Source organism: Cydia pomonella, chromosome 13 (genome assembly GCF_033807575.1).
Source record: "Cydia pomonella isolate Wapato2018A chromosome 13, ilCydPomo1, whole genome shotgun sequence".
Lineage (NCBI taxonomy): Eukaryota > Metazoa > Arthropoda > Insecta > Lepidoptera > Tortricidae > Cydia > Cydia pomonella.
In genome coordinates, this window is record NC_084715.1 from 13,266,432 (window position 1) to 13,293,050 (window position 26,619).

At 36.7% G+C, this 26,619-nt stretch overlaps 1 protein-coding gene across 8 annotated transcripts in view; it reads right to left on the bottom strand.

Moving 5' to 3' along the window:
* Positions 1-3,878: 3,878 nt before the first annotated feature.
* The window catches only part of LOC133524266 (kazrin), a 204,157-nt gene continuing 181,416 nt past the window's right edge, over positions 3,879-26,619 (bottom strand). For 3 of the 8 annotated variants that reach the window (XM_061860165.1, XM_061860164.1, XM_061860168.1), the window contains 14 exons: positions 24,668-24,795; positions 21,900-22,076; positions 20,023-20,167; positions 17,146-17,301; positions 14,941-15,031; positions 13,857-14,038; positions 13,329-13,513; positions 10,222-10,431; positions 9,668-9,826; positions 8,729-8,852; positions 8,509-8,653; positions 6,000-6,111; positions 5,235-5,536; positions 3,879-4,900 (listed from right to left, as the gene is read on the bottom strand). In XM_061860165.1, coding sequence (XP_061716149.1) covers positions 4,756-4,900; positions 5,235-5,536; positions 6,000-6,111; positions 8,509-8,653; positions 8,729-8,852; positions 9,668-9,826; positions 10,222-10,431; positions 13,329-13,513; positions 13,857-14,038; positions 14,941-15,031; positions 17,146-17,301; positions 20,023-20,167; positions 21,900-22,076; positions 24,668-24,795 — 2,261 coding nt within the window. In that variant the 3' untranslated portion in view covers positions 3,879-4,755. Of the gene's footprint in view, positions 4,901-5,234; positions 5,537-5,999; positions 6,112-7,089; positions 7,983-8,508; positions 8,654-8,728; positions 8,853-9,667; positions 9,827-10,221; positions 10,432-13,328; positions 13,514-13,856; positions 14,039-14,940; positions 15,032-17,145; positions 17,302-20,022; positions 20,168-21,899; positions 22,077-24,667; positions 24,796-26,619 lie in introns of those variants that run through there. The other 5 variants (XM_061860166.1, XM_061860167.1, XM_061860170.1 and 2 more) reach the window with 5 other exon arrangements.

A 26,619-nucleotide genomic window follows, 5' to 3' on the forward strand; every position in this document is an offset into this window, starting at 1 on the left:
ATCTTCCAACCCAGAGGGTAAACTAGGCCTTATTGGGATTAGTCTGGTTTCCTCACGATGTTTTCTTTCACTGAAAAGCGACACATTACAACAAATTAATCACAATAAAATCAATAAAAACAAAATCAGAATGATAAAAATATACCTTTAGTAATTGTTTAGTCATAAAATAATTCATTACCGTCAGATCATTACCAATGGAAAAATCATTTAAACATCATAATCATGAATAAAATCCGTCTCCTAACTGACACCAGTATGCAATTAAAACATCATGAAATGCTAACATGGGTATAAGGGAGGTCGCATACGGTGAATTTTAAAGAAAGCACAAGCAGAAGTAATTTCGTACATTGACCCGCCTATTCTTATGTCTATCGCACGCGCATAATTATATTCCTGTCCCGCTCACACAGTGTCATTGTTCGCCGGCGTCATGGGCAGGACAGCAGTACCTATAACTACGTACGTACGATAGAAATAGTAAAAGGCGGGTCAATGTATGGAACTCCTCATGCTAAGCGTCCATTCTTTAGCAGCCATGCAGTCGCGCGTTTCGTGCACGTACGACTGAATTGTTACTGCATCATGGCTGTATCGATGCTGAATTGCGTCTGTATCGATGCTGTATCATGACTGTACCGATGCTGTATCGTGATAGTAGCAATGCATATTCGTGTTTATGTGTGCGAGGGTATGACCGGCGATATCACCGCGACTGAATTCCAAGAATATAATGTGATACTCGTACTAATCTAGCATGGATCTGACATCATTCCCATATGAGATGGCTCCAATCTTCAACCAAAAATGTCACTTAGACACTGACAGATCAGTATCATATCAGTATCATATTGGAATGAGATTTAATAACTAATTAAAACTCGAATTGGCCTGTGTATCGTGGCAATCGTGCAACTGCATCGCTACTGAATCACTGCAAAAAATCCGTATGCTACCTCTTTAACACATTGAATGCCAGAAACCTGCTCGGTGGGTGCTCAGTTCGTAGTCACTTTCCTCTACAAAGCGGGAAAACGCTAGAATCGGCTACGCGGGTAGCGCTACGAAAACGTTCGGCCCTATTCGAATTTTAAGATATGATTAATCGGATATTTCGGACATATCCGATTCATATCGTATCGTATTTGACGTATCTTAAAGTTTGAATCGGGCAGGTTGGCAGCATGTTGGCAGTGAATGCGTCAAGATTTACTAAGTGGCTAGAAGCTACGAGTTACTTAAAAACCGTACCCAATACGTTTTTAATCCTCTCACAGGCCAATTTGAACGTACACTGATATCAGAATGAAATGAACTGATAAAATTAATGGAATACGATTCTTATTAAAGCCCGCCCCAATTTGATCAAATAATACATCCTGAAAAAGCATCAAAGAGTAGAATTCTTAAACGACATTATGGTGGCTCCAGCCGAATCATGATATAACCATCCATTGTATTCTCATACTTTGTTGTAGATCGGAAAAAAAACTTATTCCTTTGAACACGATTTCAATAAGCCGCTTTCATTATTTGTAGGTTTCAGTGAACCATTTAAATTTACCCCATTATAGAGCACAGTAAGATATTATTTATTAAGGAAGGAACGTCATCTTTTTTTTCTTAAGCTGAATTTCAAGACTATGAGGCTTGAATTTTGGATTTTATATAATCTGTTCCGTTTAAGGGTTAAGTAATATGAGAATCCATCTATAGAAGGTTCTACATATTTCCAATATCATACTTTCCAATAGTTACCTTCTACATACTTCCAATATCATACTTTCCAATAAGAAAACCTGTCTATGGCATTTATGACTGTATGAGAGACTCTAAGAGAAATAGATCTCATATATCTCTGCAGCTGATTGTGAGTTAGCAAATTGACTTCATCTTCTTCATCTTTGATTCGGTCAAGTTATATTCTAATGTACTTATGGGGAAGACAAACAAATTATATCCAGCTTGAAGCGAATGTAGTATGTTACCTTTGGGTATAGTATTTTACGCACACTAACGTCCCCTCTACGGCTTTCAATTCGAATATTCGAATTTGTCGAATATTCGACCTGTTTTGATATTCGAATATTCGGCTGCAAAATTTTCGAATATTCGAATATTTTTTATTACTCGAAAAAATCTGTTTCATCCGCTATAGTTACAGTTTCTGTGTGTTTTGCCGGGTATTGATTACAGTGAATGAGGAACGGTAGATATTTAAATGCGAAGGATATATTATTTTTATTGTTTTTCTCTCGATAGGCTTCGTGAAATTACCGCTAAGCTTAACTCGAATTCAAAGAAAACAAAATCAAAAATCATCAGGATTTCTCATCAGACAAAGTCCGCCGAGGAATACTCCTTCCAGCTCTGCCTTTTACTTCTCCCTTATACACTCTCTTTATTAGCCTTCTTTCACTCATTCTTTCCACGTGTCGAAACCATCTCAACATACCTTTTTAAATGACTGTCACTACGTCCACTCGTTTCCTTTATCAAACTGTTCCTAATTCTATCTTGTAATCTCACACCACACACACTTCTCAACACTCTCATTTCCACTGCATCCACTTGGCTCTGATGCCTCTTCTGCCATACCGCTACCGCTACCGTACATAAGTTTGGGTACCAACACCCCTCTATGCACAGCCAACCGTTAAAAGCGTTAAATGTCCCATTCACACGATATCCAGCATTTACTTCTCAATGTCTTTATCATGCTAACCGTCTCTAGTGAACAAGGTTCCCAGATACACAAATTCTCACTTGGTCCACTCTTTCTTGACCAATCAAAATTTCACTGTTTGTCATATTTTCTCCCTTTCCAAATACCATTACTTTAGTCTTGCTTACATTTATTTTCATTCCTTTCCTTTCAAAAGACCCATGCATTCTAGTTACCATCTCCTGCAACTCTTCACCCGATGACGCTAGCAATACCAGGCCATCTAAAGAAGACATTTGTCGAGTAACCTACTCATTCTCAGCCCACATTCGTTATCAAATTCTCAAATGATGCAATGCAAACTACTGTCCATGAGTAGATTAAACAGCCACGGTGCCGCTTCATATCCTTGCTTAACACTCTTATTGATGCTAAACCACTCAACTGTCCGTTTACTCTCACACAACCACTGAAATAGAGCGGTTCAAAATACAATGAAATGAAAGGCTGTTTTATAGGCAACTGAGTGACTAAAAATAAATATTAAATGTGAATCGGAAAATAATTACCTACCTACTAATTTATTTATTTCTCTTACGTGTAACTTTAACCACCCAAGTTATACAATAATATTACTTCACGCAACGATGCATTTATAGTAATTTTTAGCTAGAAATATTGAATACGTCTAATTTTTGTGTTTCGAATCGTTTTTATAAATGTGGGCATCTCAGTAGGATGATAAAATTTAGTCAATTAAGTGGATTTCTGCAAAATATCATTAGTTTTTGCAATATGTACAAATAGTTTTTGAATAACACGATACAAAAACCGATTTCCCGTTCATTTTCTTATTACATAAAAAGTCGAATATTCGAATACCTGAAAGATTCAAAAATTTGCAATCCCTAGTCCCCTCCTCTCCCTCTGACGCAAGTCCGCTTTTAGCATTTTCATTTTAGACAATATTCTTAGAGTTTAATTTAATCCTAAAATGTACAACTTTCCCAAAAATTAAAAATAAATGTCAACCAGGACATATTTCATGCAAAAAGGGGGGGTTGCATCAGGGGTAGGGGAGGGGACGCTAGTATGCATAAAGCACCATAACCTAAAGGTTTGTTTTTCAAAAAAACATAATTTGACCGAATCACTTTGGCTGTTGGCATAATTTAGTTCAGGCTTGGGGTACAATAATAAAACTCGGAAATTTGTTGCAATTTTTAAATTTTTATTTGGGAAAATATTATAAAAGTATTGCAAAACCAAACAAAAATGACACAAAATTGTGTAACATAAAAATTAATAACGACGAATAAAAGTAAAACATCATAAAAATGATTTTAACATAACAAATAATTTAAATTAAATCACTCATTATAAGGTTACATATATCTAATTATGTAAAAAGATAATCTCGCTTGACTGGAATGAATACGTAGGTATATTAGATAGTTATCATAATTCTCTTAATATAAATTGACTAATATTTGGTTTATCAAAATCAGAAGCTCGTTAGTGCGTGAAAATACATTATTATCACAGTGTTCAGCAGATATTTTCTTGTATATGGCGTGACTGGTAAAACATTTATGTGACATAATAAATTACACAAAAACCCTTATAGAGTACGTAAACAACCATAGTAAAATGGAATACTGATATCATAAGACCGTAAATAATAATTATAATAAAATGTTGAGACTTGCTCATTCAGTCTATTTTTTGGTATTTTCTATTTGGATATTTTTGATATGCAACTTTGTACATCGCAGACTAGAAGATATTGAGCATTCGTGCTTTATTTTTTTTTCATCTTTGGCCTTAGCGATACAACTTTAGAAAGGATAACTTAATAGTTATAAGGGCCCTTTTGAATATTCACCTAACCCAAAAGCAGGGTCCCAAAATGGAATGGTTCATTATATCCTTCTAGTAGGACACTGGAGGTTAATTAATTTTCTAATTGTCAGTATTGCACTGGTCTTGTTGCAAGTCTTAACGTCGCTGATGAGGCGATGCCGCCTTATCTTTATTGTAGGATACTGTAGGTAGACTATTAGACTAGGAGGGTTGCCGGTGTTGTCCTACACAGAGGTCTTGCTGCAGGCATTGATGTCACCGATGCTTTTCACGCGGCGGTGCCTTTTCTGCTTCACAACGGAGTCGTCCGTAGACTTGGCCGGCAGCGGAGAGCTAACTCTGTGCGCGTGGTCCGCCTTTTGTCCGTATCTGTACAACAACAAAAATACTATGGATAGTTATTACTTCTTTTTAAAATGCACCCTCGGTTCTAACAAAATACAGAAACTTGTTTTTTTAATCGGTAACATGCTTTAAATTTATATTTTTGATATATCTTTGTAAGTTCTCTTTCTTTTATTACAACAAGAGGTATCCTATCCATAACACAAAATTGAAAAATAATGCTTCAAACTACTAGTCTTTTGGACTTTGAAGAATTTTGCACTTATGTTGAAATGATTATGCGAAATGACTTTCTTTCAACTGAAAAACTCGTATAATGCTAGAGGGCCTAATATAATTTACATCAGTAGGTACCCACCTGTGAGTAATCCCCGCATTCTCCTTTACATCATTCAGTCTGGTTCGACTGTCCCGCGTGGAGACGCTGGACTGCGAGTAGAGGCTCAGCGGCGTGTAGATCGGCTCGTACTCCTGCAGCGTCGGCGGCGGCGCGTACGCCATGCTCAGCTGCGATAACGTCCGCACGGCTATGGGCGGCGAGTATGACATCTGGTAGGGCTGCGTAGTAAGGCTTAGCACGCTTGAACTCTCGCTAGAACTTGAAGGCGAAGTACGGTCGTGCTTTGGTTTCAGGACACCTAGTGCTCGAGTTATGGAACCCTGTTAAACAATAAATCGCAAATAAATGCACTGGTACTAACGAGAAAAAACATCGACAGAATAACTGAGAGGTAAGTACTTAGAATGGAACCTCTTAGTGCAGATCTTGGGAAGCAATATGCCATAAAATGGCCCGATATAGAAAAGAGAGAAAATTATGATGGCACCCTTTTATCAAACGACTTTTAAGGCAATCATAAAAATCGAACTTACAATATAATACAAATACTCTTTATTGCACACCTCAATAAAATAAAACAATACAAAAGAGAACAGAAACACAAGCAGAGGTAAAAAACAAGCGAACTTAATTAAAAATAATATAACTTAATTAAATGATTCAAAGTTATCTTTCCACCTATTGCCACCTGCATAAGAGGATAATATGGTTAAATAGAATTATTTACGAGTACAATATTCGAATATGGATTTGCATAAAAGCCAATCCAGTCTAAATACATACCCTGAGACTGTGCCTTCGGGAGTCACCGCTTAAATCAATTCCCGGCAATCCCGTCGCAACCGACCTCGAGAAGGGTCGTCCCAACATCCTTATCTGATGCCCGAACATATTCCTGCAAATGTAATGAATCGATTTCATCTCGGCAAGACTCCAAGCAGCTAACAGTATCAAAGCCAGGCAGAGCGATTACGGCTAATCGTTTAACACGTATTTATGTTCATTGAATATCAGGAAGTTAAAGGGTTCATTAAGTTTATGACTAAGACACAAAAAGCTAACATGCAACTTTTTGGAATTTTAATATTTCTCCTACGTAACCTGGCACGTATATACATTTAAATGTGGTTAGGTAAGACTCTTCTATTTATAATCGTTAAAGATAACAGCTAAAACACATAGTTGCTGTAAAAGTGTATCGACAATATTAAGTTATTGCATAGACACCAAAAGCATGATATGATGCACTTTGCTGAAATAACAAATCATGCTTTTTTTTATTGTGATAAACAAAAGTCAATTATTTTAAGTAAACAGTAAGGCCTGATTTTTTAATCGTTAATAAAAGAAACTAATAACATTTTAACTTGTAATATATACGTCACTCAAAAGCAACCCTTTGCTTTTGACATGGTAGATGGTAAAGGAATATTCTAAAAATAATTATCAAATATTTTTGGGGATTAGAAAACCAGTCCTAACATCTGTAAATTTTTACCATTATATACGAGTATACAAAGAATAGTACTGCGTCACACCTGCCATTTTTCCGGCTTGGCTAAAGTTCGTTATTTACAGAAGTCACGCAGTACTTTTCTTTGCGATTCTCATTGGAATATTAAAATTTAAAACAACGATGAAGACGACAAAAGTAAAACAAGCACAAAATATCGATGTGGTCGAAAGTGATTTTTGGCATGAAACCATAAAATGTTGAATGAAAGGAGAAAGAGTGGATAGAGCCCGATTACAGTGCGGTCTACATGATGATGACAGAGGCATTCATGATGTAACGATAAAATGGTCTTTACCGTTCTGTCCCGACGCAAGGGTCGCCGAATTAGGGGTGAAGGGGTAAAGAAAGGTGGCGGAGTCCTTTATATTTCATCTCGTTAATCAGGATTTATTCACATTTATATGTCAATTGATATTGTTACAGTTGAACCTAATAATTATACACTGTCGTTTTAATTTACAATTATGAATGTATACAAGTCAAAAACATAGTTATTTTACAGTATCAATAAATGCTATTATTGTTATTACCCTAAAGCTATTGCAAATGGTTCTGTTTTTAATTTAAAACTAGAAAATGTCCAATTTTATTAACTGGTTCAAAATCTCATTATTTAATTAATATTTTTGACAATAATTAAACCAATCCTTTAAAATGTTTATTGTTAATGGGATCTGATTCACCCCCTATATAATATGAAGCATTTAATGCTTTTAAGTCAATATCAATTAAATTGTATACATTTACTAATTAATTAAAGATCGATCGATCTCGAGTAAACATTGATTTGACAAATCTAATCTACGGCAAGTTCGGGTTCTAGGGGGCTACGTGTGAACATTGACTCTAACATTGACGAAGGCAAGGGGTACAAAAGAACAGTTTCCGATCGCTTGATTTTTGTGAGATTCATTTACTTACAAACCACGTCTCCTACAATAGGTACCTTATCAGTCTTCACTGCTCGTAAAGTTAACATTCGCTTAATAACGTTTCACAAACGAGCGGCTTCGACGGAAGAATCATAAAAAACTTTGCAAAAAATGCTTTGTGTAAAAATAGCAACTTTACAAACATCTTGATACAAGGAATTTTACATAGATACAGTTTTGAAGTTTGGCGTTAAAGCGGGATTTATTTGTTGAAGGATAACTTTTTTGTCTTTGTGGGTTTATCTTTGTTTTGTGGACAACATGGATGCTCGGGCAGCCTCCACTTGCAGTTCTTCCACCTGGCAAAATATCGTATACCTGCAGGATTGCACCTTACATTATAATCAACTACAGCGGCTCACCTACGGGCGTGGCGCGGGTGGACGGTACTACATGCAGTGTGTCCTGAGGGGTGAGCTGCTACAGATAGTCCGGGACACAGCACTACTCCGACATCGCTCGGTTTCATTTACAACAACAACCAAATACGGCGGTGACCCAGGGGTAATACAATTCTAATACATTTTGGAAGTCTATGCAGCCAATGTTCAAGGTATTATTCATATTTTAACATAAATCTCATATATATATTACCTATTTATTGCTAATCTCGGACTATGCAGAAAATTAGTAATGTTCAAGAAAATGGGCTAAATATTATTACATGAACAGGAACAGTTTGTTGTAGTAATTCATGGGACGTATAATCAAAAATGTTAACAGAACGATACAATATTTGCAATACATAGTTTATAACATTATCTTCAATTAGTTACATTTTCTAGCTTAAGCAAATATTATATTTTCTTATTGTCATGATTTTAATTAATTGATAAATACTCACCTCGCTGGAATGATAAGAGCGTCAAATTCGGTGACGAGATGTCTTCTAATAATGCTCTTGGAGGGCGGAATGCCGAGCGCTGTGGCCATTGTCTCGCCCGTGAACGATGGTTCGAGCACTACTAATCCTCCGTGGACTCCGCTGTCTAAAAACATCCAACCCTATAAACTCCATTTTCTTTCCAAAGAAGTATGTTTGATAAAAGTAGCCAGAAGTTTACCTTTCAGGTTTTCAGCAAATTCACCTAGGTCGATATTATGAGCCCACCGCATAAATCTTTGATTGGTCCAAACTAAAGGATCTGCATCAACATTTTCACATTGATGCCGCCTCACAGCCAGCGCCTAAAAAATATTTTTATTCAGTTATAAATATAAATTGAAGAAATGATTCTACCAGATCATTGTTTCCTACTAAACAGACCCCCCAGCTTATCTTCTAGATTATCAGCCTATCTTCCTAAAATGAACTGAATAAAAAGGAACAACAGACATAATTCTTCTCCAGTCAAAAGTGAATAAGAATAAATGGTATCGAAGTTAAAACCCCCCGAATGTTGGTAAAGAATCGGAAAGAGGAGTGTACGGTACTAGATGATTAATGTTTGCGCATTACAAGGGTCGCAATACGAGACGAAACACTCTGTGACGGCACCAGATAATCGCTCATTTGTTTCTGCTCCTTATCATTCGCGGGAAACGGCCATCTGTGTGATGGATGGGTAAAAAATTTATATAAAGGATAATCGGTTTTCTTTTTACCCTTATGGCGCAAATTTTGTAAGCGTCTACATTATTAACGGCTTTAGACTTTCCCTAGTAGCTTCGATAAATGTGGCAACTCTTTGCGCCGACCGGGGTCTTAATTTATTTATTTTCTTGATACTTCGCGGATTCATAGTCTTATTTCGTACTTATTCTCGCGCATGGCCGGTTAATCAATCTATGGCGAATATAAAATTATATATAACAGATACACCATAAATTGTGTACCTATGTAAATTTAATTGCCTGGAATAAATAAGAGTATTTTTTTTACCACAATCTTTAGAAATATTTGCACATAATTCTCGATACAAATTGAGTCAAAATGGTGATAGGTCAACTGTTGTATCGTTTTGGGGCAGACTAATTAAGTTTACGACCTATACGATACTCACTTGTCTGTCGTACTTCATTATTCTCAGAAGATGTATCCCGTGCACAATAGACGCCTGGTGAAACTTCCTCGTGACTCCGAGATACTTCTCCAGTTCCTTCTTGCTGATGGTATCCAGCATACGAGCGTCAACCAAGTTCGCCAAGAACGACTCCGCATACTGTTGATAAAAAAACATAATTTTTACTATTTTTGGCTATTGCTGTTAACATATATCTACCTACTCGTGTTATATGACTCGACTAAGCGAGTTATTACGAGTATGATTGTTTATTTCAATAGTTAACGTTAACGCACGAGAATAATGACGGACTTGAATTTGTCACTTCCATACATTCGTTTTTGTATCTATTGGTCTTTAAAGAAAATTGCCTTGGCTTATCTCCCTAGTATGTACTTGAGCGACACAATATGTTTTCGAATGTCACACCAGGTATTAAAAGTTTGTCAGCACGCCACTGTTCAGAGACAATTTCATACGATGCAAGAGTTGTATAAATGTATCACCATTTATTTAGTAGCACAAGCAAAAAGCAAAGTTAAGTCGAATATTACCTGTGCTAGCCCGAGGTCTGGTAGCCACTCCGCTGCGACCCACGCGTGCGTAAGCTGCCCGATGGTGGGATGGCGCACCAGGTCCGGCCGCCGGCGCTCCTCGATGGCCAGCCGCAGCTTCTTGCGATGCATCGGCTGCGTCACGCCCAGCCCCGCCTCGAGGTCCGTGTCCGTCAACTCGAGCAGAACCTGCCCATTCAAAGCACGGATCTAGAACCAACCAGAACACAATATTTGACGCTACTATTGCGTCAATCGACGAAGCTGGTGGTTACAATGATGTTATAATGGAAGAATTGAAAATAAGCGTTTGGTACAATATCGTGATTCATGTACCCGATATATATTTACGATGATAATCGTAAATTAAATAAAATATTTTTTTCACCACACCACCTCCTAAAGGCTCTTTTATTATTCAAAAACTGATGAGAAAGTCAAATTTTATCCACAAGAGTCAAGTATCTTGACGCAAGTTTTGAGTAAGCACGAGTACCTCATGTTGGCTGGTGGAATTGACTTTTAAAGTATGATTTTAAATGGTGCATATTTAATACGTTCATTTGGATTAGGTGCATGTAGGTACCAAAACTAAAGCTCGAAGAAGCTGAACACGACATTCAATCATCATCATCATGACAAGTAAATCAATTTAATATGGGCGTGTAATAATTGTATTAAAATATTATAATTTTATTAAAAATATACACCGTGGGCCCGTATAACCCGACAGCTTTTAAGTACACATTCCTGGGGTAATAAGGAGCAAATAATTTTCTTATGACTTTTCCTATGAATTTCCCTATGTCAGTAGGTATATCTAAACCAAGTCATATATTGGCAGCGTTGCAGCCAAAAAAAGGTATTTTTCACTGAGCTATTACAGAAACCAACTCCAACATGAATATTCATTCCTTTTTAAAACAAGACCAATTTCAGAAAAGTTTGTATGACATTTAGTCTCTAAATACGGCCAAGAATACACCTTTAAAATCTGTCGGGTTATATGGGCCCACGGTATAACCTAATTATCCTCAATCACTTAGACATTCAACATTAATGAAGCCCGCAGAAATTAATTAAAACGTCAATGATACAAAATTATTTGATAAATAAATAAATTGGTTTTCAAGCTACTGAAAATAGACGTGGTTAAATTAACACAGTGTTAAAAAACATTGCGAGCATGCACAATGAAATATTTGAAATTGAGATGACCCGATTTAAGTGTCAGTGCACTTATTCGATGCGCTCAATTTAATAAAAGTTGAAATTATCGTACATTTACGTTGAGGCAAAGCATCACCGCAACGGTTTTTAAATAAGTAAATTATTATCAATTTTATGGCGAAATTTTTGCGGAACTGATTTCCATATTAATCCAATGATTCAACAAAATTTTAAATAATGAAATTATAATATGAACGGGGTAACAAAACAGGAAACATTTGTTCTGTTTGTCATATTCAAATGTACGTGGAACAGTATTTTCCCACAAAATCCGATAACGATGATTGGAGACGTGGATTGCAAAACGAAATAATAATGGATCGGAGTTACATACGACCGAGGCAAATCCCCCTTTCACGAGCAAACAAGCGATTTTTTCCATTTGATTCTACATTTGCTGCATGAAGCCTTAACTAAGGTAACTAATGGTCTGGTGAATGCTTTTAGCATTTTCAAATTGTATGTTAACTGGAATGTTAAAGGTTAACTGGAAGAGATAACTGAAATGTATAAGTTCGCCTTTGTGCAAAAGATGTATGTTCTGTCCTGTTTTATGTTTCTTTCTGTACAATAAAGTGTTTTACTACTTAGTTAAATATAATAATGAAGACAATAACAATATATGTGTTAATAATTAATGCTGCACAAGGAAAACTCGTTTTTAGCATGGCGTTTTGGAAAACTACTTTTAACATGAAAAAGTGCGCTGTCACCAAAAACAAGTTTTTACCGATACATATATTTTATCTAACATCAGAGGATAGTGAATATTCAAAACCGCGTCCTTCGCGTACTTTTTTAATATTTTTTTCATTTTAGTTTTATAACCGGTCACCTACTGCTATTTATGACCTCTAAACGTAAAATCCGATGTGCACAAAAGTACTATTAAAATATGATAAAAGTATTGTAGGCCTACAATACATTTATCAAAAATATTCTTGGCGCCATCTAGTTTTAACATTTTAAAACCTTTTCTAGGGGTTCAAAATGCTTGAAATCTAGGTAGGTACTTTTCTGACTATAACTTCGGTAAAGGCGCAAATAACTAAAATATAAAAAATATATTTAATGTTATTTACTACTTTGACGATCCTCGCGGCGTTGCATGGGCTTGACAGTTTTCTTTATTTACTAGACTCTGTTGTCGCTTGCCATAAGGACGCCTTGACAGGTTATTCGTTTAAAGATACAAGCAAATCTCATCCTTATAGCAAGCGACAAAGTAGAACGTTTTGCCGGCCGTGGCCACATATAATATGATTATACTTATTTCAATAGACAAGATAGGTAAACGAAAATATGATAATTTAGTATTAAATCTCGTCCAAGCTTTCTATAGAAATACAATAATATATATCTATAGCATTACATCGTTCACTGCAATATGATCTTCAAATACACACGAGGCAGCATACAGACTTGTCAATAATACGACCTCTCTCTGAATGAGGTCCCAATGCTTTCCGCCCGCATAAAGCAATGAGGCGACAGGATTGCATTGCATCCTATCGTTCAAATCGGTACGTATTTATGCGAAGCTAACTGAGCAGCAAGATACCCGCTGCGCGATAATGCTCATTTGTCATTCTGGTGAAGTTGAATACGTAGAGAATATACGGAATGGAACCGAGACAATATTAATCTAAAGAAGAAATTAAATCATTATAAAATATAAAATGTGGCTTTTAGAGTACCTAACGACTATAAACTTAATTATACAATTCATACAAAACCAATATTCTTTACTGCACTCCTCAACACAACATTCTACAAATCATGAAAATACTGTAAATTTTCCTTAACTAGGTAAGTATCAGAAACAAAAAGCACAAATGGAATTTGTTGTTTAGGTTTCTAGTATGAGAGATACGAACCTTCCCACTTTTAACGTTGTCCGCGACGGCGGCAGCGTATTGTGGCATGCCCAGCGCCAATTCTAACCACGCTATGATGGCAGGAGCCCTCCACCGCGAGAGAGGCAACGACGCTGCCTCGCGGAGTGCTGCCTCGCTGCCGAGCGGCGACCACGCACGGGAACCCGTCCCCGCGTATACTGGTTCTAATAAATAAATAAAAACAGTTTAATATTCGCATACAATTCAAGATGCTCGGTTGACTTTCCAGACTCATTTTTTTTTCGGGGATCGCGACAAGTTAGTTCCACGAAGAGTTACGACGACATTTACGAGGTAGGTTAAGACCTTTCACAGGGCGTAACTGACCTAATATGTAGGTAGCGTTAGTTTTTCTATATGAATAAAATCATTAGTAGCGCTAGAGGACTTGATGCGATGGCAATGGACCTCGCAAAGCTCCCTTCGCATCCAATCACGTATGTACTTAGTCTTCGGTAATAGCTACTTAACTAACTTATACTAACACAATAAAATTTGCCATCTTACCGCTCTCGTGTCCGCTGTTGGCTGCACTGCCAGACTTGGTGCGGTGACGGGATCGTGCAAAAACGCGCGAGATTGAGCCCCAGGCGGAACCTCGTCCGCGCGCACCTTTGCCCCCTGAACGCGCCCGTAGACCACCCACTAGCCCTGAATCCTCGCCCGGGCTAGAGAGCTGCTCCACCGACCTTTATAAGAATTAAAACATTAACAATGTATATATTATTTGTACGTATATTTGGTACCATTTCATGTCCGTTTCAATTTCATTTACCAAAATGTAAACGTCACAAAATGGCTATCACGGAAAAGGCTATCAGATGTATTTCGCAACTAGGCTTCCGTACAATAATGGTGGTAACAAATAACTTGACACTTAAAAAGAGTATTGATTTAAATTTAAATAAAAAAATATGAATATAATTCAGATATTACTAAAGTAAATAGATGGGTATATATGTATGTAGGTATTCATGATGGACGTGATCCAATCCCCACAATATATTAATCTAAACCTTGGTTGTATGCTCACGCTCTCATAGTTCGAAACATGAGGATCCGCACATTCCACGCAAACATGAACTACCTACCCGGGATGTTTGATGTTTCAATCATAGTTTGAAACTTTACTCGGGTGCTCTAGTGAAGTACGAGTATAAGCTAAAATTTAGGTTTATTTAGGTACTAGTACTAATTAGTTATAAATAAAGTAGAATACTTGTTAAAAGTCGAGAGCACATAAACAGATTAACATAAAACAGACAACACAAAACAAAAAAAAATGTGATGTACAAAAAATCTTATGTATGTGTTATTTTCTAATAAGTAAATGTCATAGTGTATTGGAAAAAGCTTGTTTTGTGATATTATCAATAGTGTACGGGGTAAGGATCGTACGTCATGTCAAATCATGCTGTGGTTAGTACTTAACAAAATGCGCCTAATTTAATTATTAAATTTATTTATTACAGTTCACTGTTTAAAAAAATATCAACTTCAAATAACTACTTACTATTTCCAGTTAAAAGCTTTTAAAACTCTTGTATTTAGTACGTACATAGCTTAGTTAATAATCCTGTAGGATACCAACCTTGAGAGAGAGCCCGCATCGATGGATCTTGTAAAGGGCGAGGCGCTGTTGTGTGGCGACAAGGTCGGACTGCAGTCCCGAGGCGTGCTCACTAACAACACGATTCATGGTTAATGCTCTGTCGGGTCCATTTTGGACGAGAAATTGGAAAAATTTCCAACGCTGACAAAAAAGTTGAAGGTGACTCTATTTACGAACCTATTAAAATGTATCTTGAGGCGTATTCTGATTGCACTAACAACGGAGTAAATGTCACTTTTAACACTGACAGATGACGTCCATAACAGATATATATCAAATTCACAACCTATTATTATATTAAGAATATTTAGAATAAGCATCCTGGAGCCCAATTCGGGAAGTAATTTGTGTGACATTTCTTGTAAAATTACCATCTGAATAGGGTTTAGTTTTGCAAACGTTTTTTATCGTTTTAAAAAAACAACCGTTACGTTCTGATAAACCTATAAGTGTGGGAGTAATGCGTAATGCGTATATTACTCACAATGTGTAACGTTAAAAGATAAAAATGCCACCAATAAGACCGAATGAGCCCCGGAGTTCAAATGCTTGCTCGTACCTGTTCCGTAAATTATATACGAACACATTTACCTCACATTTACTACTACTGTTTTTACCGCTTTGTTAAAGAAAATATTTTACGGTAACCAAAAAACCACGACCGAACCACATTAAGAATAATGTTATGTTATGGCTAATTGAATAGAATTTTCCCTTTCGTCCATAGACAACAATATGTAACTACAGGTATATTTGGTAGTGACTGTGTGTGCCCCGTAGTGAGATAACATGCCGATGATTTTATTTATTTATCTAGAAACCAAACAGTCATACAAACTGTATAAACATAATATCAAAAATGCAATACAAATGGCTGAAATGAATGAATGAATGAATGTTGATGAAATATGTACTTAAAAAATTGTAACGATACGTAGATCTAAATTTCCTTTGTTATTTTACGTAGGTTTACTTAACTAAAATGTTTTATATAAATTCCGTCTTTATTAAAATGTCTTGAATAAAAATAGCATATGCTTAAAAATGATATGAGACTTAAAATGATGAGGTTCGTCGAGCAGCACCATAAAAGCCACTGATAACACAAGCCACCGGGAACGCTTACTCCGAGACAAAGAAAAGCGACACCCGTCCCCAGATAAGCAAAAAATGGCGTGTAGCCTTTATCTTAATAAACATATGAATGTTTATTTAGCTGACATATAAAAAGGTGAGGAATAACAAAACACATTTGGGGCATAAATTGTGCCACCATTAGCCACTTATCTGGATCTGTCCTCGCGGCCAAAGCTTTTACTCCCATTGTTTATCGAGTGCATCATCTCATTCCAACCAGTGAATGTTAGACCTTGAAACCTGAAATAGCTATACGTAATCGAGGACCTATCATTTTCGGTTTGCCTGAGATAATACGCTCAGTAATTCATTGTAATAGCGGACCAGTTCCAACGACTCAATCTCGCCGTTAAGTAGGCTTTCTGTAATAAAACCGCTGTCTGGTAAGCGGAAATTTTTACCGTTCTGCCATTTTATGCCCCATGATAAGAAAGGAACGGCCGAATCTATAATAATTAAGTAGATACGATTCACGCTTTTTACTAAGTAGCTGCGTACTGAAATGGAAGTTAAATTTCACTTAATAATCATGAGAGCTTAAAAGAAAATCCTTTTTTGTTATAAAAACGAGGGAGCTGGAATTTAATTTCCTTTAATCTGCTACATTTTAAATCCATATTATGCATCAATGACTCTTAGGTATATTTATCTGTGCATTAAATTATACATTTTTGTAGGTCGTTATTCTGGTCTGGTGTCAGTGTACGTTAGAATTGCCCTGTTAGTCTTGTGATCAGTGATCACTGAATTATATAGAGTACGTGCGTAAGTACGCAAAAGCGTAAGTTTTACAGAGGAATTTATAAAGGTATATGGAGGATATATATTTATATAGAGTATTCTCATATACATCTACTTTATTAAAAAAACAAGATGGCAGTCGTTTCTTACAATTTTGATTAAGGAGCCTGTTGTTTTATACCTACGCTACCAAAACTTTCTTGCAAATCATTTGACCAGCGAACCAGCTTCGAAACATCGCTGCTATGTTCCAAGTTGAATGTAAGAATTTTGCTTCGTTTTGTTCGATAATAGTCTTTAACTTACATTGATAAATGTGATGAGCCGAGGACACTAGTGATGCGGCGTCGGTGTCGTACGGGTCCAGCAGTGGCGGCGCGCCTTCAGCTGTGGAGTCCGAAAGGTTGCCGCCGCATACCGATGTGGCGCCCCCGTCGCTGCTCCCTGTCACTGAATAATCGCCTTCAAATTGTCTTTGACATACTCTGTTGCTTGTCGGCTCATCGAGAAAATCAATAGCAACCTTTAACTCTTTCAGCGCGCAAGAGACACGTCACGTGTAGCGCTCGCGCGCGTAGCGCTACGTTGATTATATTGCGTTAGATTTCTTGCTACGCATTACGGGTATTACGCTGTCTCACATTACGCAGTGAGGCCAGCAGGCCAATAAGAACGTACACTGACAACAAAATGATATCTAAATGATGTCATTTAGTTATCGTGTATTTCGCCAGTAACTACTTGTCCGTACACGTTCATTTTGATGTCAAAATGTAAGTTTAAATTGGCCTCAGTGTGAGAAATGATTCATAGCGTTTGTGATACTCGTAGAGACGTCAGGCGCGGCCCGCGCGGCGAAAGGGATAATTTAAATTGCTATTGACTAATCGTGGCTTTACTAAATTGTATAAAGTGATTATACAGGATGATTAAGTTATAAGCAACTATTTCGTACCAGTATTTGTGAGATTAACGTTCTTTTTTTTACTGTTAAAAAAAATGTTATAATTTATTTACGCCATGTATGGTCACCCTATTTGTTTTATCCATAACAAGTGACAAATTGAATGTCATCGGAGTCTGGTTACTTTTGAAAAATCGTATCTCACTCAGTGTGACATTTTGTTTTCTTCATAATCAAACTGCTGTCATAACGGTTAAAGAGGTTTTACCTTTCCTAATTAAGTGTTGTAGGGTGTCCATGATTGTAGATTATCAAATTTGTCCTTCCCAAAAAGTTAAATAACAGAAATAAAGCGAGATTGTTTTACTTAAATATGATGATGAACGGTTCATTAACATTTACTGATTGTGTAGGCTTAGTCCTGCTCACATCTCATGAATCACCCTGTATACTTCTTAAAACATGCAAACTGTGACGTAACATTTGTATGAACAGTATCTTTCAATGTAGGAAGTGAGTTAATCTATAAAAAGGTTGACTTACAACGAAGTATGTCGTTAATGCTACATTGACTGCACGAAACAAATATTTAATTTAATAAAAGGGAGATCCAAAGTCCTTAAACATTCCAGACTTACTTTTATACATTATATTTTAATAATGAAATGGTATTCAAACTATTTACATATACGTAATCGATTCGATATAGGGAGCGTGCATGAACTGTAGGAGGCAGCACAGGAGCTGTCAGATTTTTGGCGCGAGGCGTAAATGTGATGTTTATTGTTCCGATGTAGCCTACAAGATGGCAGAACCTACTATGCACAAGGAAACACGTGACGTGTAAATGTACATGTTTATGGTTCCGATTCAGGCCACAAGATGGCAGACCCTCCAACGCGCACGGTCTCTATAGGTTGGATACACATTTCCGTCAGTAGAAAAAGGCGGCAAATTTGAAAACTTTAGTTGCAATCACATATCTACGATGATTCGATGATTAACGTGTGCAGGACGTAAGCCATGACGTATATGAACATACCACGAGTACGAAAGAGGTAGACTACAAATAAAAAACGGGACCTTTTTTGAGTTCGACAGTGTTTTTTTTTTCAAATTAGAATACCTTTATTTTTAAACTATAAAATATAAATCAAGCGGGAAATAAAATATTTAAAACGTATTATTTTAGTCAAATCAAAATAGTATCGTGTTGTTTTACAGGTACCATATTTTGTACATGGAGATATAAAGGCGTTAAGAGTGACAGAAAGATGCTCGCAATACGCGAACTTCGGCGTTCGCGGTAGGCTCGACTCTAACAAGCTCTATAATATTATCGTAAGAAAAAGATAATATGTTTCTCTCTAATGTCTACGCTCCAGTGACAAGCGCCCTGGTTAACCTCTTTAGACCTTTAGTTTATTAATTCTGTTCATATATTATGGGTATACCTACGATGTCAATTATGAAATATTCGATAAGCATAAAAAATAAATGAAGATTATTTATTTAAAAAAATTATAAAAGCATTAAATATTAAATAAAAAGCTATATGCATGATACTTTCTAAACACATGAAAGTAACACGGGTGCTGCCGTTAGAAAAACCGGACAAGTCGGACTCGCCCACCGAGGGTTTCGTGCTTTTTAGTATTTGCTGTTATGAAAATTTCAACTGTCTGGCTATCACGGTTCATAAGATACAGCCTGGTGACAGTGGTGACAGACGGACAGACAGACAGAAAGGCGAATGGACAGCGGAGTCTTAGTAACAGGGTTCTATTTTACCCTTTGGGTACGGAACCCTAAAAACCGGTAAGTTATAAACATGTAACGTTTATTCCAATTACCTTGTATATACTTATAGGTATGTCACTTTAATACCTGAAGATCACAGCGATATTGTTTGAAAATGCTCTATTCTATTATTTTAATATCATAGGCGACGTGCCTCGCCAACTATTATTGTCTCGCCAGAGACAAAATGTTGGCAAAGGAGCACTCTTGAATAAATATCGTAATCCTTTGTCGCTTATCGCTACTAGCGCCGAGAGCTTGCTTCTGTCCCGCTATTGTCCGCAGATTTTTGTGCTAATCCCTGCTCAGCGAGCTCTTAACGACTTAACTCAAGAGCACTTCCCAAATTTCAAGTTTCACTGATTGTCGCTTTGACATTAAATTGATAATAAGACGGAGTTGTGAGCGGAATGGGTCGAGCTCGAGTCTACAATTAAGAGTACAATTAAGAAGTTATGAAATGCCTTGTAATTTGTCACCTCTGACGCCAGAGTCGGCGCTGCAGCTGCCCCTGTCTCCAACCAGCCCTGAAGGTCCTCCCAGCATCATAGGGGGCCCTAATCCGAGGGACGCCACGCTCTCACCTTCAGACAGACACCCGGCTGCTTGCAGCTGTCGTCTTGCCTTTTAAACACATTTATTTTACATAAAAACATTAATTTACATAATCCTCCCCTCATTTATTTGATGCTACATTCTCTTCTCAATAAGTTTAATCCGGTTTCGTGCCTCAATAAATTTAAAGAAGATATTAAATTTAAATAAAGTAGGCCACCAGTTTCCGTGAAGCGCAGAAGAGCGTTAACATTTAATGACAGAGTTTTAGTCAAAGGACCATAGATAGCATAAATTACTTAAGATGTGTGTTAATTCGACTTATATTTCAAAGAACTGTCTCGAGGGAAGTAGGCCACCAAAGTAAAGCTTTTATGCAAGAAAATGATTTTAGAAGTGTGCTAATTAACATAATATCAATATCCCTTTTATACATCTTTTATAAATTAGCAAAAGGGACGCATCTCAATCGCGACAGTTCATGATAAAGGCATGTCGAGAGCATTCACGACAAATTTCCCCGCAATTTAAGTTTAAAGGAGCAATTTGAAATGGTAATTAACATCAGCCATAATGGATAGTCCGTAGTGAGCATTCATCATAATATCCTGTCGATATGCGTTTATTTATTACACTTTGAGAGACAATTTCATCCGCTGATATCCGACAGATTGTGGAATGTTTCAATGTTGACATAGCAAATTGATTGATGAATTCGTCGCTGTATCATCTTTATAAATCTAAAAACTTTCTAGACGTCGCACTAAAATATATACCTATTATTTTGGAATAAATTTAACTAACGAACTGTTATTTATCTTTGAAATGGCGATGTCGAAAAACACGAGGTTTCCTTAATGAATGGCTGCAGTTGGAAATAGTGGGCCTCGCCTGTCAGAAATACTTTAGCAACTTAACCCCATTACCGAGCGAGGTCACTCAACGAAGTTATCTTCGTAGTGGCACGGATACCGAGTTCCGTCTAAAACATTTGTTGCTCCTACATTCTTTTATCTCTTGTCTGTAGTAAGATACGATAAGATATTGAGTTTGGCCGTCAGGGAGTTTGGGATTGGATTGGATGCATCGATAGCTTCTGTCGTAGCATTGCTCGGAAGCGTTCTATTAGTTTAAGTATCTGATATTTGTTAACTCCCCTGGGTTCTTTTCCTTTTTGAAACCTTTGCTTTTCTGAACTAGAAATGTAAATGGACAAATTGTCGTGAGTACTCCTTAGTTGTAAGGCTCACTAACTGGTCTTTTATTTACAATTTCAAAATATTTTTCACGTTTCTTATAGTTTTCAGGCGATATAGTGAAATAACCTACCTACTCATGTAGATATGGCTGCTGAATTTGTTCTGCAGAGTTAAGGCTTGAGTATCGCATTAGCTTTAGCATTCGGTAAAAAACATCATAACATTCATAAGTTCAGAACTCATTGGATTTATAGTAATGTTGTACAGTCAAGATATTAATATCGACACCCACTAAAGGGGCCCAGTGATTTCCAGTTCGCCGGACGATATTGGCCTGTCAGTTATTCGCGATGTCAGCTTTTCCGAATAACTGACAGACCGATATCGTCCGGCGAACTGGTAATCAGTGAGCCCCTTAAGTGCCAAAAATATGTACGAGTACACACTACTGTATTGTCCATACAATAAAGTCACTACCTTAATTTTAGAACATTGTTCGTGTCGACATTTATTACCTTGACTATATGTTTTTTTCATTCTCGTGTAATGGTTAGATATTTTTTTGTTAGCTTGTTTGCCGACATTTGTTAACTCATACTCACCTCAAACAGTTGCTCCCTGGCATGCCTAAGTTGCGTATCTCTCGCACTGAGCGCGGCAGCAAGCTGCAGCGAACGTTCGGCTTCGTCGCGAGCGTGTCGAAGAAGAGCCGCACGTTCGCGCTCGCGCTCTGCTCGCTCCGCTCCGAGCGCAGATGACGCGCCGCCTCGGGAACGCATCTTTACGAAAACGAATATGTTCGAATCGGACGTATCTTAAAGTTCGAATCGGGCCGATAGGTGTTACAACTAAATTGAAAAACTATAGTTTTTTTATATTATTTTTGTGACGAACTCCAGTTAAAATGGCCTATATTAGACCCACGGGTCACTATTCTAAATTTTACAACATGGGTAAATATAAGGTTTAAAAAAATATTACTTAGTAAGAACTATGACGACTAACCCAAACAAATAACAAGTAATTAATTATAAATTTAAATGTGATAATGCAATTAATATTAATTTGTAATAATAATTAACTAACACATTTATTTACTAATAACATTTATTTATTAACTTGTAAAATTTGCCTTTTATCAATAAAACATCTGAATCTGAATCTGACTAATTGGTGCACTTAGCAATAATAAGTCGTCATACTTCTAACTCGAAAAAACTTAACATGCTGTTTTGAATAAATTGTTCCCAATTATTTTAATATTAGACCGCAGGCCAGGAGCATATATCGTCAGACATAGCCTCCCGGCTGATACTTTGTCAGATGACAGTTCAGATGCTATAATGAATTAAAAAAACAGTCTGCCAGTTGTATCGCGGTGGAAAGACCCTGACGGTCGTTGATGACGTAAACGTGTAAAAAATATGCGCCTTACTACTTTATGTCCGCAAAGCATGCGTAATGTGTAATTTGCGTAACTATTTATTTGGAACGCCTGATGGAATGCTACATGCATGTAGTTTCACAATTTTTTATTACTATCACAAACAGGTAAAGCGCTTATTTTTTACATGTTCTTACCACTGCGATACAACCGGCTGACGATTTTTTAAACTAATAATGGCATCTGAACTGGTTTCTGCAAAAGTATCAAACGGGAGGCGATGTAAAATTTTCTTTAAGTGTTTTGGTGGCTGCCATTCCTCAATCCACCAACGGAGCGGCAACTGACGTCCACGAGGGTTCATCATACATAGGCGTTAACCACAATACGAGTTACCGCCCGGGAGGCGTTTGTCTGTTCCTGTCTCGAGGTCCATATGTTTTCTGTATGAAAAACTATACAATTCATCGCAATAATTGTAATACTTATATTATATGGTTTATATTCCTTTGTCTGTGTAAATAAACATTCCGAGATAAAGTCTCAGACCGTGGCGCATACAAATAGTTTTTGTTTATTTGTTAGTGAACATTATGAGAAAATAAATATTACCTAATTGAAACGAACAACTTTCACGGATAGAAACAAAACGTAGTTTTAATTACGCTCTACGAACTTGCGGCAAACTGCAGTTCTGTTTAATTTATTATGATGCGTGTTTAAAGCCATCGCACTACCGCTGAATAATATTTCTAAGAATACTAATATTTTAAGCTCATTAAAATTTGGAGTCCTTATATTATCAAATAAATTCAAAAACTACAATTATATTTTGAGATTTAACACACAAATTAATGTATTTGGATTATTAATATCACAATATCCGGTTACTCGCATATTGAAATTTGGAAGTGTAGCGCAAAATAAACTGAAGTAAGTAAGTATTGTGATGATACTATAAAATTAAAACGCTATTTTTACAAAGTATATAAAGTGGAGTTGAATAGAAATGGTAAATAATGTAAATAATCCAATTTATCTTCATAACTTCGTAATCTCGCAACCTTATAGGATCCTATTAACGGTATGTAAATACACTTCAATGTTTTATTGATATCAAAAATACTTAAAATGTATGATAATAATTAAAAGTCAAAACAACTTTCGTAAAAATGTTAGGTTATATGTGAATTGCTAACAAAATCTGTCATATTTATTTACATTATTTGCCATTTCAATTGAAGTCCGCTTTAAGTTACCTTATTTACTCATGTGTTGTTGGTAGGTACACTCATACACTGTAAGTACATTTTCATACATATAATGAAATACGGCCCGATTCGAAGAGTGAGATACGATAACGATACGTTCTGGTTTAGATAAGTTATCATTTAGATATCGTTTGTATGTCGTATAATTGACAGAAGCAGCTCGATTCGGGCAACCAATGTCCCTTTGACGTTAGAAATATCGTAGATAGATCTTATTGGGATCACAGCGGAATCGAAATAAACGTCAATTTTGACATGTCGTTTAGTTATCTATCTTTCCAAGATCTTAAACGTGTCTTACTCATTCTTCTAATCGGGCTGATCGTCACCAGGTTAAGAGGGATGAATAGCTTTGCGATGCTAACGAAATAACGGTACATTTTCTATGAATTTCCATTTCGGGAGAAAACGGTTTCCACTAACTAAATCTTAACAAATCACTTTGATTTTGATGTCAATCGCTTCAGCATAATATATTCTAGGTTTATAGATTTCACTTTAAAACAAAAATTGTTTTGCAAATTTTGAAAAAAAGGAAACTTATAAACTTGGTTTTTCATTGTATCAATAACATACTTACACATAAATCATGGATAATGGAAAATATTTAGAAGTGGAAAAACATTTTCTATTTGTGTGTGGATGAGTATTTGCTATAATTCCCTCTTAACGAGACGTACATATTAATGTAAAAGTAGGTATGAATAGCGTTTACCTGCTCATAATTTCTGATGAAGTCCCGTAGTTCTTTCTCTTTGTCCTCCAGGGTAGCGTACAGTTGCTTCATTTGGTTGAGCAAGTCAAACTTTTCCGCTTTCAACCTTTTTTTGTCCGCTTTCAGTGCTGTAAATGAAAAGTTCTATTTATTCCGTTTATAAAATATACTAGAAACAACTCTGCATAAATGCCTTAAAACTTACTGAATGGTACATACAAGTCGAGAAACTGGTAAAACCAGTACGTTTTGAACACGCTCCGAGGAGCATTGCAGCTGTAAATATGTTTGAAGTAACTGGGGAAAGGCGTGATACAGATCAAAGAGGGTTTATAGATGAGATTTCTGCCCCGTTGCCATTTACTGTGAACAGAATAAACCCCGAGTGTCACTGTTAGAGCGCGTCCGCCTGCACGCGGCTTGTGTGCTTGGTCGCTCGGTTTCTACAGACATTCCCTCGGTTCGAACAAAATATGTACATATCAAACGTTTCAATACGAGAATAGAAGTGATCCAAAGAAGTCCTGTATTTTTATATGTTTTGTAAGACCGTTTCTCAGCACCGTGACGACAGAAAATATTGCTGCAATTCTCTATTTGATGTTTCTTTGAAAGGGATTCGTGCAATTTCCTCCGTATTTATTCTAACTGTTCCGTTTAGTTTGTCACAGAGCATGCCATTTTAAAGTGATAACTTGGAGTAACTTAAGATATGAATTAATTTCGGAAATCGCAAATTTTTACAAATCTAGAAGTATTTTATACTCTTGACAATTTCTCCCCAGAGAACTAAGTAACTCTTGTATGGGGCGTAAGTATTGGTCCTGCTAAAGTAAAAGTGCTTTAGTTTTTTACATTTTTTGATTCCAGAACTATCCCATTCATAAAGAACTCCATGCACCTTGTGTGCCGATATGCATATTGAAAATTTAAATGTAGTCGAAAATAACCCTTGGGCAGCACATTGGCTCAAACGATTAGCGCACTTTATTGGCTCAGTTGAGCCTAAGCGGCCTTTGATCGGCGTTCCATTGGGCGTACCTGGCAGAGCAGGCGTGCATTTGCGATCCCTGTGTTTACCCTTATGTACAAATACGTTAGTCTGCTAAGTAGCAACCTGATGCGGATTATATAAGCACATAATTAAGATGAGAGCCGAGGATTATTAACATAGGCAGATTACGTACCTAACAACTAAGTTTCAACGCGTTAATGTAACGAGTATTCATATTTCAAGTACAAATACTTCGTGAGAAATATCCTTTGTGACTAGCTTCAATAAGCAACAAAAAGAATTCATTACGAATAAAGTAAAAGAGTTGGTTTACCAAAGCCAAATTTGTTCTCTTTGAAGCACAATTCTTAGACGTAAATTTATTTCTAAGAAGGGAATATTATGGGCAAGAAAAGTAGGTCGCGATTGTGATGGCGCCGAGTTTGATTTTCGTCAATGTAATGCCTTTAGTGGGATGTCAGTGGGAGTTACCGCGGAGCACACATAACGTGGCTACGTGACCGGCCTGCCAATGCAGCACGCTCGATTTTCACAGGTCACTTACTCGCTAGATGAAGTTTATAAAACTACTCGCAGTCAACACACGTACACACTCCGATACTAGTTTAGTAAGTATTACAGCCTGGCACACTGCATGCAGCTCCGATAGCGTATATGTAAGGCGTACGATCGATAAAGCGGAGACCATGCATTCGAATTCCGGCCTGTATCAACATCAAATGGGTTTAATTAAGTTTCGGGATAAACATAGGTATATAAGTATATGTATAGCTATTTTTGTGGGATTCAAGTCATGTACACTACAGCGAGCTGCAAAATCGCATAGACATATAATGAATTTGTTCATTCATAAGTATCCATGCAATTGTGCAGCTACTTGTAGAGCACTTGTAGAACACTGCACTTGAGCAAGATGTAGTTCCACTGCGAGTCTTTT